Genomic DNA, 19,108 nt, shown 5'->3' on the forward strand with positions numbered 1-19,108 from the left:
AGGGAGGAGGGAGGACCCGGGCAACTATAGGCCCGTCAGTCTTACCTCAATCCTGGGGAAACTCTTTGAGAAGATCATCAAGGAGCACATCTGTGATGGGCCGGCATCGGGGATGATGTTCAGGGGCATCCAGCATGGTTTCATTAGGGGCAGGTCATGTCAGACCAACCTGATTGCCTTTTATGATCAGGTCACAAAAGCATGGGATGCAGGTGTCGCCGTGGATGTAGTCTTTCTGGACTTCAGCAAGGCCTTTGACACTGTCGACCACCCCATCCTCGTTAAAAAACTAGGCAACTGTGGCATCGATGCCTACACAGTCAGATGGGTTGCAAATTGGCTGAAGGGTCGTACTCGGAGGGTGTTGGTGGACAGGTCATATTCGACCTGGGGGGAAGTGGGCAGCGGAGTCCCCCAGGGCTCGGTCCTTGGGCCCACGCTGTTCAATTTCTTTATCAGCGATTTGGATGACGGGGTGAAAAATAACCTGTTCAAATTTGCTGATGATACCAAAATATGGGGTGAAGTGGGCACGTTAGCAGGGAGGGAAAGACTGCAGAAAGACCTGGACAGGTTACAGGGGTGGGCTAACAAAAACAGGATGCATTTCAATACTGACAAGTGCAGGGTGCTGCACTTGGGCAGGAGTAACCAGCAGCACACTTATAAGATGGGAAATTCCCTTCTTGAGAGCACGGAGGCAGAAAGGGATCTTGAAGTCATCATTGACTCCAAGATGAACATGGGCCAACAATGTGAGGTCACGGTCAGCAGGGCTAACCGGACCTTATCGTGCATCCACAGGTGCATCTCAGGTAGGTCCAAGGAGGTGATGCTCCCCCTCTACGCGACACTGGTCAGCCCACAGCTGGAGTACTGTGTCCAGTTCTGGGCACCCCACTTCAAGAGGGATGTGGACAACACTGAGAGGGTCCAGAGGAGGGCCACCCGCATGATCCGGGGACAGCAGGGCAGACCCTACACTGAGAGGCTACGGGACCTGAACCTGTTCAGCCTTCACAAGAGAAGGCTGAGGGGGGACCTGGTGACCGTCTATAAACTCAGTAGGGGGGACCAGAAAGGTTTGAGGAAGACCTTGTTTCCCCTAGCGCCCCCCAGAATAACAAGGAATAATGGCCACAAGTTGTTGGAGAGTAGGTTTAGATTAGACATCCGTAAGAGCTACTTCAGTTAGGGCGAATAGGATCTGGAACCAACTTCCAAGGGAAGTGGTGCTGGCTCCAACCCTGGGGGTCTTTAAGAAGCGACTCGATGCCTACCTGGCTGGGGTCATTTGAGCCCAGTTTTCTTCCTGCCCAGGCAGGGGGGTTGGACTTGAAGATCTACAAGGTCCCTTCCGACCCGACTTCTATGATTCTATGAACCCTCAGCACGGAATTTAGGATCCTACTGGCAGAAATCTAAGTTCTACATGTGACAGTTTTATTTTCACTCAATAAGCATTTTGCTGACATGTTCATCATAACTCTTTGCTGCCTTTGGTACTACTGTTTAGGGGCTGAGGGTTCATCGGAGGGAAACAGGTATCTTACCATCACGGCTTTAGGACAGTGTTTGCCCAAGCTAGCTAGATGAAAGCGAACTCAAATATATTTATACGTGTTGCAATCTCATTCTGTTTACAGAGGCTTGGATCCAATTGTGCCTTAGTATTGACCATTCTGTCCCTCTGCAGCTGAGGAAAGAAGAAGGCAGAATCTCCTATGCTTTCCAGAGCTGTGTAGAAACTCATTTCATGGACGCACAAGATTTTGGAGCCCCTCATGTAAGTCTACATTTAAGCTGTGGTTAATTTTTCTCTTCGTGCCATTTTCTGCCTGCCTCTCAGGGTTCAAAGGTGGGATATGGCCTTTAACAAGGACCTCAAGCAAGGGGGTCCATTACTAGACATCTCACTAATGATGTGGAGCACAGCCAGCATGGTCTAAAATTTCTGTTGGAAGTCAGCTTGAAAAGAAGTAAGAGGGTTCCCTGCCTGAGTGAGGCAGACTGGCTTTGGGCTATGACATGGCAGCCCTCTCTTGTAATGAGGACACTGAACCCTGGGGCTGCTTTGAGGGACATTTTCTGATGTAATGCCAGTGTTGGTTTCACTCTAATCTGTATTTTTCTCTTTCTCTCTCTCCCCTACTCTTTCATTTGGGTAAATCTCTCTCCCACCCAATCTGCTCTGTTTCTCTTTGAGGTATGTCTCATACAAATTGAATGCTACAGATCCATATTGCTAAAATCTCTTCCCCTCTTTTTTTTAATCACTAAATTTGCTGAACAAAATTGGTGTTGCATAATGTGCTCCAAATTTGAGTCCATATTGAACCACCTTGAAATTTAAATTACCATTTTTTTTTATTGTTGTACAAATAAAAGGGGAAAAAAGGCAACTCCAAAAAGAAGTCTAGTTCAAAGTTTCCAGATTCACTGTGAAGTTTCACATTTTTGAGGTGAGAGACTCCTTTAACGTCAGATCAGTCATCAAACAGTTTTACTTTTTTTTTCGGTTTCTCCCTCTGGTGATAAAGGATTCTAGTGCATGTGTTTCAGTGAAACATTTAAAATCGTGTTTGTTTGAAAGCTCTGGAGGGGTTGTTAGTGATTAGATGTGTCCGTTACTTTGTGATAACCAATTTATTACGTTGAACCTGACACACTTGAAAAAACCTGCTCTTCACAGAATGCAGTCAGGTTGAGAAAGGTATTGTTGCATCAGTTAACTTTCTCCCTGATGATTAGCTCACTTGGGCTTATTGTTGCTTTCTGTAGAGTACTGTATTCCAAGCTGTCACATCCTCTTTGCAGTCTCTCTTGTAAATGTTACATTTAGGCAAAAGCCAAGATTATTGTGATCAGTTCTAAACCATTTCCATGCATTTGCAAATCTGTCAAAGCACGAGGGCCTCTCTATTGTATACTGCAGTTAAAATATTATTAACCAGGATGTGATTTTTTTTTTTTTTAATGAGACTATTTAATACTCATGAAAGGGATAATATTGACAGCTCTGGAGACTGTAACTGCGTGCATAGGGAATGTAGTATCAGGCTCCTATGGCTTACTTTATGGCTAGGGACAGAAGTTGCATGTAAACTGGTTTAAGTGATCAAAAATTGATTTAAACCTGTAACAGGACAGAAGTTCAGTGCACATAAACTGCTTTAAAAATGGCCAAAACCAGTTAAGATATACCTGGATGGATGTAGTATCAAACTTAACTGATTTAGGTCAAACCAGTTTACAGAATTTCTGTCCCAGATCCACTCCCAATTCAAGTTAACTCACAGTCCCCCAGTATCCCAGGATGCTTTGCAGCCCAGGGCTCTGCTGTCTGCTCCAACAGAGCAGAGCTAGCTCCACCCCGCTGCTTTCAGAGCTGAGGCTGTAAAGCCTCTGCTCCCTAGCCTGTGCCTGTGAGCCTGACAGGATGTAGGGCAGGGGAACAGACCTCAGGACCCCCTAGCCTGGGTCTGCAGAGTACAATGGGAGGGAAAGCTTATCTCTCCTCCCTCCCCCACAACAGACCCGCAAGCCGGGCTGGGATTGCCTTAGCTCTGCCCTACACCAGCTGTCTGAAGGGCTGGGGTGCAGGGAACATGTTACTTTGAATTACCAATTTATCAAATCAAGAGCAAGACCTTTATAAAGGGGGATAAGGCAAAATACCGCGTTTATTGATTACATGAATTAGACATAAAGGTTCGGACACACCACTCATACAGACGCACACAAATCATCCTACACATCATTACACTCAGACATACACAAACACAAAACAACCATTCCATTCAGATATTATAGTTACCAGCAGCAGTTGTTCAATAGGAGTACTGGGTGCCTGGCCCAGGCCTAATGAGAGAAGATGCAGATAGCAGGCTGGAGCGGGGTGAACAGATGTGTCTGTGCTCTGAAGAAAGCAGCAGTTGAGAGAGACTCGCCCAACCTGGTGTATTCCAGAGTCCTCTTTTATGGGGATTGGCACCCTTTGTTTTGCACTTTGGGGTTTTTCCATACCCAATTTCTGTTTTTGCAGTTGTTTCTCATCCATCTTCTGCTTATCTCAGCCCAAGGTCAGTTTGGTCATAACAGTTGGTATCTCAGCCTTGGAGTATCTTTGCTGCCCATCTGGCAGGATGTGTGCATTCCTCCTCCTTGTTATCTCCTGTGTGCCCTAGGCCTCAAAGGGATTCTTCAGCCATCTATTAATTAGTTTACTGCCTGGTAACTTACACATTTGGTGCCTTGTTGCTTACAAACAGTTAAATCCTCTTTTCCTGTCTCTATGCCATTTTCTCACCATTCACCCTTTCTCACACACTCATACATAAAGGGCATGCAGAGTTCATTCGCTTAAATCAAGCACAAGAATACAAAATTGAGTTTTCAAGTTATTTACAGGACAAGACTAACATGGTTACAGTTTACTACTATTACATTCTATGTTAACACCAGCTACATTAGTTCAGTTCATGCTACAAACACCACCCCCCAGCCCAGCACCAGTCTCCCCAGCTGGGATCTGAAAGGCACAGGGAGGGGAAGGCCCCTTCCACCAGGCTTTTCAACTTCCCCCCACACATCCTAGAGAGCCAGCTGGGATTCTTTGGCCCTCCCACCCCGCTGTTTTCACAGGGCTGAGGCAGTAAAGCGTCTGCTCGCTAGCCTCTGCCTGTCAACCCCACAGGACCATTTTGACTGGGAGGCAGGGAATCCTCTCTCTGCACCAGGGGCTTAGGGGACTCTGCCAGGGGTGGGAAACCCTCTCTGAGGCTGCTACCCTAGAAAATGTCCCTGACAGCAGCCCTGAGAGTCAGACATCTCATTTCAGATTTTTCAAGGTGATATTTATATTGTTTTTGTTTTTTTCCTTGTTTACTGATTATTCTTCTCTCTCTCTGCAATGTTTCCCTCTGCAGCTAGGATTTCTATTACATTGCTGTAGCAATTCCAAAGGTAGAGAATGACTCCATCCGGGCAGTTTTGCAGACAAGAATGCACTGGGAAATTCACCCCCATGGCATAAATGTCTTCTAAATTCCTTCCTTCTTTCCTGGCAGTGTACAAGCATGCGGCCTTTTCACGCACAAATTGAATCTGCCAATCTATTGCAGGACATTTTATTGGGGCCTTCCATTTTAAAGCAGAATTTGGTTCTTTCCTAGTTCACTTCTATCCACTTCTGGTAGAAAGCAGGACAGAGTGGCACCTTGGAATACTAACTCATTCAGAAAAGCTTTCATAGGCTACAAGCTTTCATTTGTCTACTTTATTCATTCATAGCATTTGACTCTATCCATCTCTGTATTTTGTTCTTAACTTTATTAATGAATCCAACTTATCACATAATAAATTTAACATTTAAAGATGCATCCGATTCACTAAAATATATATACAGACATTAAACTTCCACCAATTCTGCGCCTTTACCTTAAGTCAGCATCCACATTTGTGTTCTTTTCTGTTCAAGTCTCTGATGGTTCCTTTATATTTCAGTCAATGTTAAGCTTTTGTGTTTCTTTATCTGTATATAATTCACTTCCCAACACTTTTTCCTCAGAACTCAACATAGTGAAAATTTCTACACATCTCTGCTCTTAAATTTTAAATCTATTCTTAAATGTAAGCTCATGGAACTTGCATTTTCCTTAATATTCAACACAGTTTCTCAAACTGTCTGGTTTGGAGGCAGGAGAAGATTCTTTTTTATGAAATTTCAAGAATCTCCACCAAATTTCTAAGCAAGCATCTTTTTTCCTTCTCACCTATACAACAGTGACATGATAAGATGACTTTTCCATTACTAACATTTCCCAAAACTTTTTAAAATCAGTCACTGGTCACTTCTGTTCCAGTTTTTTGCAGCTGTAATTCTTGCAGCTGCTAGAAGATGAGTGGTCAGTCAATTTACAGAAGTTTAGAGCTGGAAGAGACCTTGTGAGATCGTCAGGTCCAGCCCCTCTGCTCTGAGCAGGAAAGACTGCTGGGGTTAAATAACCCTAGCAAGGTGTGTGTCCAGTTACCTTTTGCAGATCTCCAGGGTAGACTTCCGCTAGGAGTCTATTCCAGAGTCTGGTCACACGAACCATGGAGAAGTTTTTCCTTATATCCATATGATATATCATATGAAATGTGGGAGGCCTGATCTTTATGTTACTTATGTGTTGCAGGAAGGTTCAGTAAAAACAGAAACGGGTTACTGGCATCCTGTTATTCCCCAGGATCATGTTATCTTCTTCCAGAACAGTCTTAATTCTGGGACACATCCACCACATCAAATAGAATCCTCCCAACTGACTGCACTCCCGCCAACGTTTGCCTGTTCTTGAACCATAAATATGTTTAATTCTACATAGGATGAGATACCATCAAAATAGGATTTTAAAAACATATTATTACTGTACAGATGGATGTGATAGGACCATTGTTCCAGATGGTGTCCCATTCTTCAGCACTAATTTCTGATCCAATATTAACAGTGGAGTTGTGCCCCTTGCTACTGCTGAGTTGGCAGGGGGCATGGTCGGTGGGGCTCCTGGGGGAAGGGCAGCAGGGTGGAGAGCCCGGAGTCCACAGGAGGCAGCCCGCATCTGCCCCCGCCCCGCACACACATCCGCAGGGATTCATGCCCCTCATATCCCCCCTGGGGGTGCATGCAGCAGTGGGGAACTGCACCCCCCATGCCCTACCCCCTAAACAAGCCACTCATGGCTCTGTCTGACTCCATATCCCAGCCCCATGCACCACCCCGGCTGGGCATCACCCCCAACCCCTACCCCACTCCCTCCCTCACCATGGGGAACTTGATCTGCCTCCCACTTCCCCCCCCCCCATACTCCATTCTCTCCCACAGACTTACCTGCAGGGAGCTGCTCTCCACACTGCCTGGCTGTATTCCCTGCCACGTGCATGAGTGCAGGCATGCACATGGCACCCCCTGTGTCCCTCTCTTGGAACGCTGCCAGCCTGCAAAGGAAAACCCACCATTTCCCGCAGATCTCTGCACAATGCTGCATATCTGAGACAAATGCTGTTCTGGAGTCATGCAGCCTGGGACTGGGACTTGAGATTCCCATTCCAGGACTGTCCCACCCAATTAGGGACAGGTGGTCACCCTATATACAACTCCCTGATCTGGCCTTCACAAATCTAACAAGTCTCACTGCATAGAGGGTAGATCACTTAAAAAACCCCAACCACAATTGACAGATAATAATTATACTGCTTATTGCATAAGGATGATCCTGCCATGAGCAGGCAATTGGACTAGATCTGGGGTAGCCAGTCTTCAGCATGTGTGTCAGCAGGTCATCTAGTCTAAGCCTCTACTCGGAGCCAGACAATCCCCAACTAGATCATCCCAGCCAAGGCTTTGTCTACCTGGGACTTAAAAACCTCCAAGGATGGCGATTCTGCAACCTTTCTGGGTAGCCTGTTCCAGTGCTTTGCTACCCTCTGCATGAGAGAGTTTTTTCCTAATATCTAACCTAAACTTCCCTTGTTGCAATCTGAGCCCATTGCTCCGTGTTCTGTCATCTGTCACCACTGAGCTTCATCCTCTTTGGAACCACCATTCAGGTAGTTGAAGGCAGCTATTAAATCCCCTTTCAGTCTTTTCTGTTCCAGACTAAATAAGTCCAGCTCCCTCAGCCCCATGTGCCCCAGGCATGGGCGACTGGTGCCTTCTGAGTCTGGTGAGGCACGAGCAGGACACAACCGGGGCAGGGCGTTCCCCCAGTGGCCAGCTGGCAACAGGGGCAGGTGGCAAAAGTGCCAGCACTAACACACGCAGCATGGTGGGAGCAGAAGTGCTGGCACTTCCACCACGGGCACGTCAGCTGCCAACATGCTGCTGGTGGAGCCAATTTCAGGGGAGGCACTAGCACTCTCCATGCCCCCTATCAGCCAGAGTGCTCACTCTCAGGGGTGGAAAGTGCCCCCCCTACGTGTCACCTATGGCTCCAGGTCCTTAACCATTTTGTTGCCCTCTGCTGGACTCTCTCCAGTTTGTTCACATTGTTTCTGTAGTGGGGGCCCCAAAACTTGACACAGTACTCCAGATGTGGCCTCATCAGTGCTGAACAGAGAGGAAGAATTGCTACCTTTGATCTGCTGGCAATGATCCTACCAATGCAGCCCAGTATGCCATTAGCCTTCTTCACAATGAGAACACACTGTTGGCTCGTGTTCAGCTTATTGTGCCCTGTAACCCCTGGGTCCTTTTCGGCAGAGTTGCTGTTTAGGCAGTTGATCTTCAGCCGGTACCAGTGCGTGGAATTGATCCATCCTAAGAACAAGACTTTGCATTTGTCCTTATTGAACCTCATGAAATATCTTTTGGTCCAGTCCTCTAATTTGTCAAGGTCTCTGAATCCTAGCCCTACCCTCCAGTGTATCAACTATTCCTCTGAGCTTGATGTCATCTGCAAACTTGTTGAGGGTGTATTCCATCCCATCTTCCAGATCGCTGATGAAGATATTGAACAAAACCGGCGCCAGGTCTGACCCCTGGGGCACTCCACTTGATACAGGCTGCCAACTAGACATCAAGTCATTGATTACTACCCTGTGAGCCTAACAATCCAGCCAGTTTTCTATCCACATTACAGTCCATTCATCCAACCCATACTTCCTTAGTTTGCTTGCAAGAATGTTGTGGGAAACCATATCAAAAGCCTTGCTAAAGTCAAAGTATATCGTGTCAACTGCTCTCCCCCACATCCATAGAGTCATTCATCTCATTATAGAAGGCAATCAGGTTGGTCAAGCGTGACTTGCCTTTGGTGAATCCATGTTGACTGTTCCTAATAACCTTCTTCTCAGAGTGCTTAGAAATGGATTTCTTGAAGACCTGCTCCATGATCTTTCCAGGGACTGAGATGAGGCTGACATGGTCCACTGAAAAGAAAGAAGTGTTTACTTTTCATTTATGTGTCAGCAGCAGCACTTCTCCTTTGGTGGGTAATGCAAAATTTGGCTTATGAGTACTCTTTTCCTGAGTTTTGATTCAGTTCTGTAAGCAAAAGAGTGATGTAGGGTATAGCAGTTACAAGGACAGTTGGAGTGTGTGATAGGTACTCACCAGCCTCATTTTCTTTTGACTAGGAAACAAAGCACTTGCAATAAAAGACCTTCATAACACAATCAAGTCATACATATAATAACAACAGTTTAATAGATTACATGAGAAGCTTGTTTTTTATAAAGTGCAGGATAAGGTTTAATTATTTCATAACCTAGATATAAAGACATTTTAAATCTTCTTTTGAATCTATTTGGCAAGTATTTTTTTTCTGCACTGTATAGTTTTCAGATAAGCCCTGCAACAAGTGACTTGATGACAGAATAAACCAAAAGGCCCTGTTATGGCTCTGGCTGCTGTGCATTTCTTCCTGAAAACCCAAGGCTGCAGGTCCCTGCGCACTCCGATTAGATTCTTCCAATACACTAACAAAGGCGGCACACTATTGGCTCCTCAGAATTTTTCAGACTACGAATCCATAAAACAACAGTACAAACCAGAGATACCTGAGTATTTCAACTTTGCAAGAGATGTGCTGGACAAATGGACTGCAGTGGAAAAGGTAAACTTTCTTCAACTTCTAACATTAAGATTTTCATGAAAAATATCATTGACAAGTAAATTATCTGACTTTGCAATTACAAATCGACTAGAAATTCCCAAGTTCTACTATTCCCCCCAGCTTGGTGCTATAGCGCTGGCTTTCATGAGTAACCTCACTGACTGCTGCAAGGCTATGGATTATATCCAACAAAGGGCTTAGCCATTGTAGCACTGAATTTGTAGGCATATGGCTGCCCATAATGGAATCCAAAACCCAGTGTTATGCCCACAAGTTCCCAGTTCAACGTATGCACAGAGTAGACGCCTCTCAAGGACGATCCAAAAAAGTCCTGCACACTGTGTGTGGAGCTGCCTAGAGATAGCCAATAAAAAGCACTGAAAACAGGGATGTGCCTGGAATCCCACCCTCTCTGGAACTTGAATGTGAGTCAAGACTGTTGGTGGGTGTTGCCATCCACTCATGATCTAGTACCTGGCATCTCTTGAAGGTGGGTACCTACAGATGTTCTTTCAAACAAGTGAGCAGAGCTTATCTGAAGTCAGTGGCAAAACTGCAATAGACTCCAATAAGGCCAGAGTTGCCTCAGTGACTCATCAGTTACGAACATTTGTCTTGTTGAGATCTGAGGGGAAGTGATGCATGTCTTAACCTAAGCACTTATAATGTGCCATGTTGTTCATTAGGAGGGGAAGAGGCCCACAAACCCAGCATTTTGGTGGGTGAATGATAATGGAGATGAGGTGAGGTGGAGCTTTGAGGAGCTGGGAGTCCTCTCCAGAAAAGTGGCTAATGTACTGTTTGAGGTATGTGGCCTACAAAAAGGAGACAGAGTCATTTTAATTCTGCCCCGGATACCAGAATGGTGGCTGGTGAACATGGCTTGTATGAGAACAGGTTAGTAAAAAAACCAGACAAACTAGTATTTATGAATAGAATCAGTAATCAGCACTGAGCAAGCTCAAAATTACAAAGGCATTCTCAATCGGAAACATGGCCATTCACAATGACAAATGAGTGCGATATAGCTACATCTGTCTAAGCTGTACTGTTTGGTTTTCAAGCATCCTTTACTTTTGCTATTAACAAAAGCCTTAATACTCTCTCTGTCTATATCACTGCTCTCATTCTCATTGCTCATGATAAACATCAGATGGATTCTTCTGCTTGCTTGCATATATTCAGATGTGCATCTGAGTGTTTATTAATGGGATTTGTTTAAATATTTATTTAAATATTTGCTGTGTCTAAATATTTAATAAAACCCAAAGTATCTCAGAGCCTCACAAATACTAATAGTTTATCTTCACAATGTCCTTGTGAAGTATTGCATGTCATACTTTACATATGAAGAAGTGAAGCATGAAAAGAATAATTATTTCAGTTGGTGCTTGGGAAAATCGGACACTAGGCAACTTGCCTAAATTTACCAAGGAAGTCTACAGTAGAAGTGAGGTTAAATCTAAATCCAGTGAGCCCAGCCAATACTTTTATTGCAAAACCTTCCTTTTTCTCCAGTACAATTAGTCATATAGCTAATCATCTCTGTCTAGAAAGCTGTTTGCATACATATGGTACCCTTATAGAATGAGTCCTTTATCAAGGGTTTGATGTTTTCTATACATTGTTAGCTGGCTTTCCTAGTAAAATGTGTAAGGTGCCATGATGAAAAATGAGAATCAACGAAGATGCATTTTTATCTGAAGGAAGCAGATGCAGCTATCACTCTTATCAAATGAATAGATGTTAATCCATGACCCTTATTATTCAAGTCCAATGCTGTTATAAGTACAGTACATTCTATACGAGTGAAATCTATTATTTATTAGCTTTTCTTAATGGACCTCATAAATGCCCTTGGCTGTGGTCTTAACCACAAATTTATATTGATCTTAAATAATATAATTATGGAAAAGCAATACATTTACAAACCTAGAGCCAAATCCTATTTGCTTACTCCAGCACATAACTGCTGAAGTCAGGGAAGCTACCAATAAGTGTAAGGTGAATACAATTTGGCTAACAGGTGTGTGCAATGCTATTATTAAGGTTTACATCTGGCACCCCCTTTAGGAACTATCCTTATTCCTGGAACATCACAGCTGACCGCAAAAGACCTTCTCCATAGACTACAAATGTCAAAAGCGAAGTGTATTATCACTGATGATGTGTTGGCACCAGCTGTAGATTCCATTGAGTCTGAATGCCAGTTCCTGAAATCCAAGCTACTGGTGGCAGAGGACCACAAGAAAGGATGGTTGAGTTTTAAAGAACTCATCAAGTGAGTAGCTGTTACAGTGAAAGCCTTGCAGTAATATGAGAGGGAAGCATGCTGGCTGGATTGTGAATAGGACCTGGGAAGGTAAAATATGCTGTAACATTTTCATCTTGTTAGGAGCTGGAAAGATGCACACAAAGGGAAAATACCAGCATTCCTGTTAGAGCCATGACTAGTCCAGTGGCTTTGGGTCTTTTCACATTTAGTGAATGTTTGTCTAGTGTGAAGCCACAAAATATATGAGGCAGCTCTTCCCAAATGGTGGCACACCACTACCATCCAGGATGAAAAGGACTAAGTGGAGGTGCTGGCAATACAAGTTTCCCTGTGCCACCTTAACATTTGGTATTAAAGCTTTTAACAGCTGCAGGATTGCTGTGTTCAGGTAGCATTGGTGCCACAATCCAAATTCAGACCTTAGTGATAAGGTCAACCATTTCCCTGGCATCGCTTTTTTTGTCATGCAGCCCTAGCTCAGTTGTGCTGACTGGCACACTGAGAATGGCTGGCATCATGGAGCTCTCCTCCTGCCCACCCTCTTGCAGGGTCTCCAGCAGGGAAGTATTCAGTTCTCTATGCTCCCCATCTCCCCTGGAGCTGGCTGGCTGTGAGTTCTTGGTGAAATAATATCACAAGCCTTTTCTAATGCAAAAGGTTAAGATGCAGTTTGAGAAAAAGAAGAGAAAAAAACACGGTTTGAAGGTCGCTTTTTTTAAAGTCAGATTTCATGTCATCTGACCTCTCAGGATGTGGTTAAGCTCTGTGCAGTCACCTTGATATACCCTCACAGGATGTCCTTCTCTAAAGAGAAAACACTGTCCCAGTAGTGCTGCTTGGTGCATACTCTCCTAGAACTCCACAGAAGTTATTTTATACAAACACAATCAGGATCTCTGAGTTTATTTTTTGCCTCCTTTTGTCTGTTAAAGATATGCTAGTGCTGACCACAGCTGTGTGAACACAAAACATCAAGATCTAATGTCTGCGTTTTTTACCAGCGGAACAACAGGATCTCCAAAAATGACTGAGCATTCCCACAGCAGTCATGGCATTGGACTCACAGTAACTGGAAGGTATAGTCTGTGACTGCTGTAAATCATGTGTTTTTGCAGAATATTCCAATATCAAAAACTGTCAGTTTCATTAAAGTCATGACAAAACTATTATTCCAAGAGACGAGGAATAATTCCTCTAGTCAGTTATGGTTATATTGGATCAGAACAGTCATGTGAAGTTCCTTTTTATATGATAAAGAAAATCCCCCACAAATCTTTTTCCTTGTATTGTTAGGTACTGGCTGGATCTGACCTCTTCTGATATACTATGGAATACGTCAGACACAGGTTGGGCAAAGTCAGCCTGGAGCAGCGTGCTAGCACCATGGATTCAAGGGGCGTGTGTCTTCGTACATCACATGCCACGATTTGATGCAAGAACTGTCCTGGATGTAAGTGACAAGAAACAATGGAATTGTTTAACAGCAGGCTTTTCCTTCCGTGTTGCTTTTGCCTAAGTTCCCACTTCCTCACCGTTGTGTGATGGGCTGCATGCTGCAAGTCTGCAGCCCTTTACCAAAAGATAATCAACCAACCAGCTCTCAGTAGTGAGTTGTAGCAGTGGTGTAGGACACACATTGAGTGCCTGGGATAGCAGGGGGACACCATTTTGCTGATCCAGCTCGCATTGTCGTTCCCCTCCCCCTTGCCTGAATATGCAGTTGGGTGCAGTAATGCACTGCCCAATTCCTCAGACAGGTAGAGGCAGTGCAGAGCTACCCCTGCTGCTGCAAAGACTTCTAGTGTGGGGAAACAGGGAGGAAGGGTGGTACACTGGCACTGGTGCCTGGGCCCCACCCTAGTTAATGCTATTGAGTAGTTGATACAAGCTTGGTTCAACAAAGCATTTAAACAGATGCTTAACTTTTTCTACCTGCTTATATCACCTTTAGACTAAGGGTAGGGAAGTATGGGACTAAGTACTTTGCTGAATAAAAGCCATGCTGTGTGCCCCTGCCAATATCTGCAGGAATGGTTTGTAAAAATACAGAGATGTTGTTATTAAAGTGAGAGCAGTTGTAGGTCAATGAGAATTTTGTAAAGCACATTGATTTTGGGCACAGTGAAGAAGCTGACATAAGACTGACTTTTCAATTGACCCTGCAAGAATTACTGGCTGTAAAAGTGAAACATGCCAATATCTGCAGGAATGGTTTGTAAAAATACAGAGATGTTGTTATTAAAGTGAGAGCAGTTGTAGGTCAATGAGAATTTTGTAAAGCACATTGATTTTGGGCACAGTGAAGAAGCTGACATAAGACTGACTTTTCAATGTTATATTTTTTAATATCAACACAAGTTATATCCTATCCCATGAGTACCATTTTGGATACTGTGAAAGATATCCAAGCATCACTGTTTGGGGTTTTTTGGTGGGGAGTAGTGGGGAGGCATTGCTCTGGCCCCTTCATACTTTATAATTATGCTAATAACGTAGCATCCCTAGAAAGGCACATTCCTTTGTTACTTTGCCTGGAAAACACTAAAAAATGGCAGATATTTGAGGTATATTTCACAGCCAATTAAACCTTTAAACGGGTGGTTCTCAACCTTTTTCGAGTCGGGGCCTCCCTCCACAGCTCTTGAATATGGCAGAACCCCCTGTTAAGAACCACTGTTGTGGTGCCTCAGTTTACTTCAGTGATTTTTCATTTGGGATATGGCTGCTGCCCTTGCAGGTAGAAGTGCCCCATGTGCCTCATGCATACTCAGATTGGGAATGGCTGCAGCTCCTGCCTGCATCAGGATTCTCTAATAAAGCAGGCCAGCATCTTCCCCTTCCCTCCACCCCTGTCCCATGCTGCAGCCCTTCCTGGCTAGGGGTGGGCAGAACAGTGCTATCTAGTGATGGAGGCAACCTGGATATAGATGCCTGTGCGACCAGAGCCATTGCCGTGTGGAATTGCCCCATGCACCTCTGTTTCCAGGTGTGTGTGGGAATGGACTGGGAAAGGCTGTGGAAGGAGCAGGTGTTCTTGCCTACATTAGGGTTATTAGATGCACCCAATAGAGGTAGAAGCGCCCTCTTCTTCCGTGGCTGTTTCCCAATGTGGCTTCTAAGTGCCTCGTGGAAACCAAGGTGCACAGGGAAGTTTCACCTGCCTGCAGCACTATAGCAATGGCATCTAACTCCAGGGTGCCATAGCACCTTCACAGCCAAGTGAAATGTTCATGCATGCCTCGGTTTCCCAGAGGCACATCAGAGCTGAACTGTGAAGCAGCTTCTGCAGGACAGGGTGCTCTTGCCTGCATAAGGATACATCGCAACAACCCAACAGGTTCTCGTGGCACCCTGGACTGCTGCAGCACCCCAGTTGAGAAACACTGCTTTAAACATACAAACCAGCAGCTCTATGGCTTCCATTATTTTGTAATCAAGTACTAAGAGCTATCATTGTAAGAAATGCTGTAAAGTAGGATACAAAATGTTTTGTGATGAAAAGCCCTGAAATGTCAGGCTAATTGTAAACTGATTGACAAGCTGTTTTACAGAAAAAGCTATCTTAAAATGATAAAAGTGCTTGAGATTTTGAAGGCAGATGTGTTTTCACAATTCTTTACTATTCTAATCAAGTGTTTCATAGATTGGTTACAAATAGTACACTGTAAACATAAGCTTTCTGATTTAAATGATGAAGGAAATCATGGTAACTTCTGCTTGCAACACTTAGCTTTCATTTTAAATCCTCTAGAGTCTGTCCAGATATCCCATAACAACTGTCTGTTCTGCTCCAACTGCTTATCGAATGCTTGTGCAGCATGACCTGACCAGGTAAAGCATAGTCAAAGTATGTTACAGTAGATCAATATATTTGATCAAAATAGTGGGCAAAATTTTGCAGTTTTTACAGCAACGCAAACCTGTAGTACCTTCAAGGTGAGCGCAAAATTTGGCCATGCATTTTTCCATGTCATGAATCTTACCTATCAAAATACAGCAAAGCCTTTTATCCAAAATATATGATATAGGGATAATGCAACTTACATACGTTTAGTAACTTGAGGTAAAAAAAAAATCTTTGAAAAGAAGTCCAGAATTTTGAACCATATTATTGGAAAAAAAAAGACTATTATCCAATCCCAAGCTTTCTTTTCTAGCCCTAGTTTATAAGAACACTGCTTCAAGAAGAAAAATAACTTTTCCTTATTAGCTTGTACTCCTTGAATATCCTAAACGATAGGAATATGCCTGCATCCGGTAGGTTTAACTGAAACATTTGGAGGTTGGAGGTTCTAACTCAATGCCACTATGACACAATCTTTTGTTAATATCATTAAGACCAAATGCCAAGATTCTTCCTTTATTTTTTACTCCAATTCCAATTTTATGCTAAGATTATGGTAAGAGATTAAACGCTGAGTTTCGGTTTTCACAATATGCTAAATTCCGTTTTACACCATATAGTTAAAATGGAATGAAGGGGACTCAGTTAAGAGTTTTATTTCTATTTTTAGTAGAAAAGACAAACAGTGAAGAAATACAATAACAAAAAAGACATAGGAAGTAGTAGATCTACCTTCTGTCACTCTTTCTAGTAGTACAACAAGAAACCATTCAATGCTAGTCTGCAGGTGTGGGGTCTGCTCATACGGAGTCATTTGCAGAACAGGCGCCGTACAATTAATTTTTAAAAGGTGCAAAAAAAGTAGCCTATTTTGCAATTAACCTGCGGAGCTCATTGCCACAAGGGAACGTGGAAGTCAAAAGGGTAGCAGCATTTGGACAAGGTTTTACATTTTTATAGGCATAAGAATGTCCAGCTTTTTCAGTAGTAAGGATAAAAAATACGACAATAATGAACCCTTGTACTTCAAGAATAAACCAACCTACTGACACAGCAAACATGATCTAACCCTTTCTTCTACCCAGTTCCTTCATGGGAATCAGCTCCTATTGACACACTGACACTAAAAGAAGAGTACAGAATCAGCCTTTTGAATTAATTTCCCTTGTGTGGCAAATTATTCTATTTGCCTGACTGACTTTTATTTCTCTTTCACACAAAGCTGCAAATTCAAGAGTCTGCAACATTGTGTGAGTGCAGGGGAGCCAATCAACCCTGAAGTGATGGGAAAATGGAAAACACAAACCGGGCTCGATATCTATGAAGGCTATGGACAGACAGAAACGGTATATCCAAGTGCTTTAGAGATGCTCCAGCAAATTCCATTCATCCTGCCAAGAAAAATCTTATTTAAAACTACAATAAATGGTCTGGCCATCTTTCAGGGGAAGAAATCAATAGTAATAATAAATTATGTTGAAAATAATCTAGGTTTAATAAGTTATCCAGAATTTTAAAGCCTGGATTCAAAGCCCACTGAAGATAACGAAAGGAGTCAGGCCCTGTATTGGCTCCATTGCACTTTGGATAGGAACCTAATACTGCAAAACCACATTCCTGTTCATTACATGCCAAATTTTGCTTTCAGATTCACATTCACAGCTGGTCCTAATTTCCTTCAGCACTGTACATGTAATGCCAAGAGCAGAACTTGGATTTTAGAAGTTTTATCAGTGGTTGCATGATTATAGTTTTAATGATTGCTTCTCACAGAGCTGCTATACAGTGGGTGTGTCTACAAGAGACATTTACTGCAGAGTAAACTATTTAGCTCCACATTAAATATTTCACATCCACATGTGCAGCCCTATTAGTCCACAGAAAACTAATCAACTCTGCAGCAGGGTAGTACTTGTAAAAACAAGTACTATCCTGCTGTGGAGTTTTTTTATTCCATAGCACCACATGTGTAGACACTGACGTGGCTGGCTGGGGCATGAGAGTGCTTCAAGTGTGGAGCCCGCCTGCCAGCTAGCCCCACACTGGAAGCACCCTTGTGCCCCAACCAGTCCCTCCGCAGCATGTTGAGCTGGGTAAGAACAGCCCTGGGCTGGCACGCTGACCCCCTGGACCCTGCCAGCTCGGGCTGCTCTGATCCAGCTAGCATATTGCAGTCGTGGGTGCACATGTAAAGGTGGAGCCTGGAAGCAATAAACTCCAGTGTGATAAACTCTGGTGTCCCGTGTAACTTTATTTGTGATTATTAATTTAGTAACTTGAAGGTGAATCAAAAGTCTGAATCCACACGCTATGTAGTTTAATTTTCAAAACCTTTTGATACAGGTGCTGGTTTGTGGAACTTTCAAGGGAATGCAAATTAAACCCGGTTCTATGGGAAAGCCATCTCCAGGAGTCAGGCCCTGTATTGGCTCCATTGCACTTTGGATAGGAACCTAATACTGCAAAACCACATTCCTGTTCATTACATGCCAAATTTTGCTTTCAGATTCACATTCACAGCTGGTCCTAATTTCCTTCAGCACTGTACATGTAATGCCAAGAGCAGAACTTGGATTTTAGAAGTTTTATCAGTGGTTGCATGATTATAGTTTTAATGATTGCTTCTCACAGAGCTGCTATACAGTGGGTGTGTCTACAAGAGACATTTACTGCAGAGTAAACTATTTAGCTCCACATTAAATATTTCACATCCACATGTGCAGCCCTATTAGTCCACAGAAAACTAATCAACTCTGCAGCAGGGTAGTACTTGTAAAAACAAGTACTATCCTGCTGTGGAGTTTTTTTATTCCATAGCACCACATGTGTAGACACTGACGTGGCTGGCTGGGGCATGAGAGTGCTTCAAGTGTGGAGACCGCCTGCCAGCTAGCCCCACACTGGAAGCACCCTTGTGCCCCAACCAGTCCCTCCGCAGCATGTTGAGCTGGGTAAGAACAGCCCTGGGCTGGCACGCTGACCCCCTGGACCCTGCCAGCTCGGGCTGCTCTGATCCAGCTAGCATATTGCAGTCGTGGGTGCACATGTAAAGGTGGAGCCTGGAAGCAATAAACTCCAGTGTGATAAACTCTGGTGTCCCGTGTAACTTTATTTGTGATTATTAATTTAGTAACTTGAAGGTGAATCAAAAGTCTGAATCCACACGCTATGTAGTTTAATTTTCAAAACCTTTTGATACAGGTGCTGGTTTGTGGAACTTTCAAGGGAATGCAAATTAAACCCGGTTCTATGGGAAAGCCATCTCCAGACTACAATGTCCAGGTATTTTACCACTGTACCCTTAGGGAATTTTTTCTTAAAGTAAGAAGGCTCTGATTTCTTTGCAGGAAAGCACAAGTAAGCCCAGGGAAAAGAAAGAGGACTTATTTTTCCTGC

The 19,108-nt window shown here is 43.7% G+C and overlaps 1 protein-coding gene across 1 annotated transcript in view; it reads left to right on the forward strand.

The window, feature by feature from the left end:
• The window catches only part of ACSM3 (acyl-CoA synthetase medium chain family member 3), a 37,865-nt gene that overhangs the window by 6,889 nt on the left and 11,868 nt on the right, over nt 1-19,108 (forward strand). The window contains exons 2-10 of the mRNA XM_006026096.3: nt 1,647-1,786; nt 9,316-9,593; nt 10,280-10,490; nt 11,667-11,874; nt 12,801-12,944; nt 13,162-13,318; nt 15,620-15,699; nt 16,935-17,058; nt 18,914-18,994. Coding sequence (XP_006026158.1) covers nt 9,375-9,593; nt 10,280-10,490; nt 11,667-11,874; nt 12,801-12,944; nt 13,162-13,318; nt 15,620-15,699; nt 16,935-17,058; nt 18,914-18,994 — 1,224 coding nt within the window. The 5' untranslated portion in view covers nt 1,647-1,786; nt 9,316-9,374. The remainder of the gene's footprint in view (nt 1-1,646; nt 1,787-9,315; nt 9,594-10,279; nt 10,491-11,666; nt 11,875-12,800; nt 12,945-13,161; nt 13,319-15,619; nt 15,700-16,934; nt 17,059-18,913; nt 18,995-19,108) is intronic.

Source organism: Alligator sinensis, unplaced genomic scaffold, assembly GCF_000455745.1.
Source record: "Alligator sinensis unplaced genomic scaffold, ASM45574v1 scaffold330_1, whole genome shotgun sequence".
Classification (NCBI taxonomy): domain Eukaryota; kingdom Metazoa; phylum Chordata; order Crocodylia; family Alligatoridae; genus Alligator; species Alligator sinensis.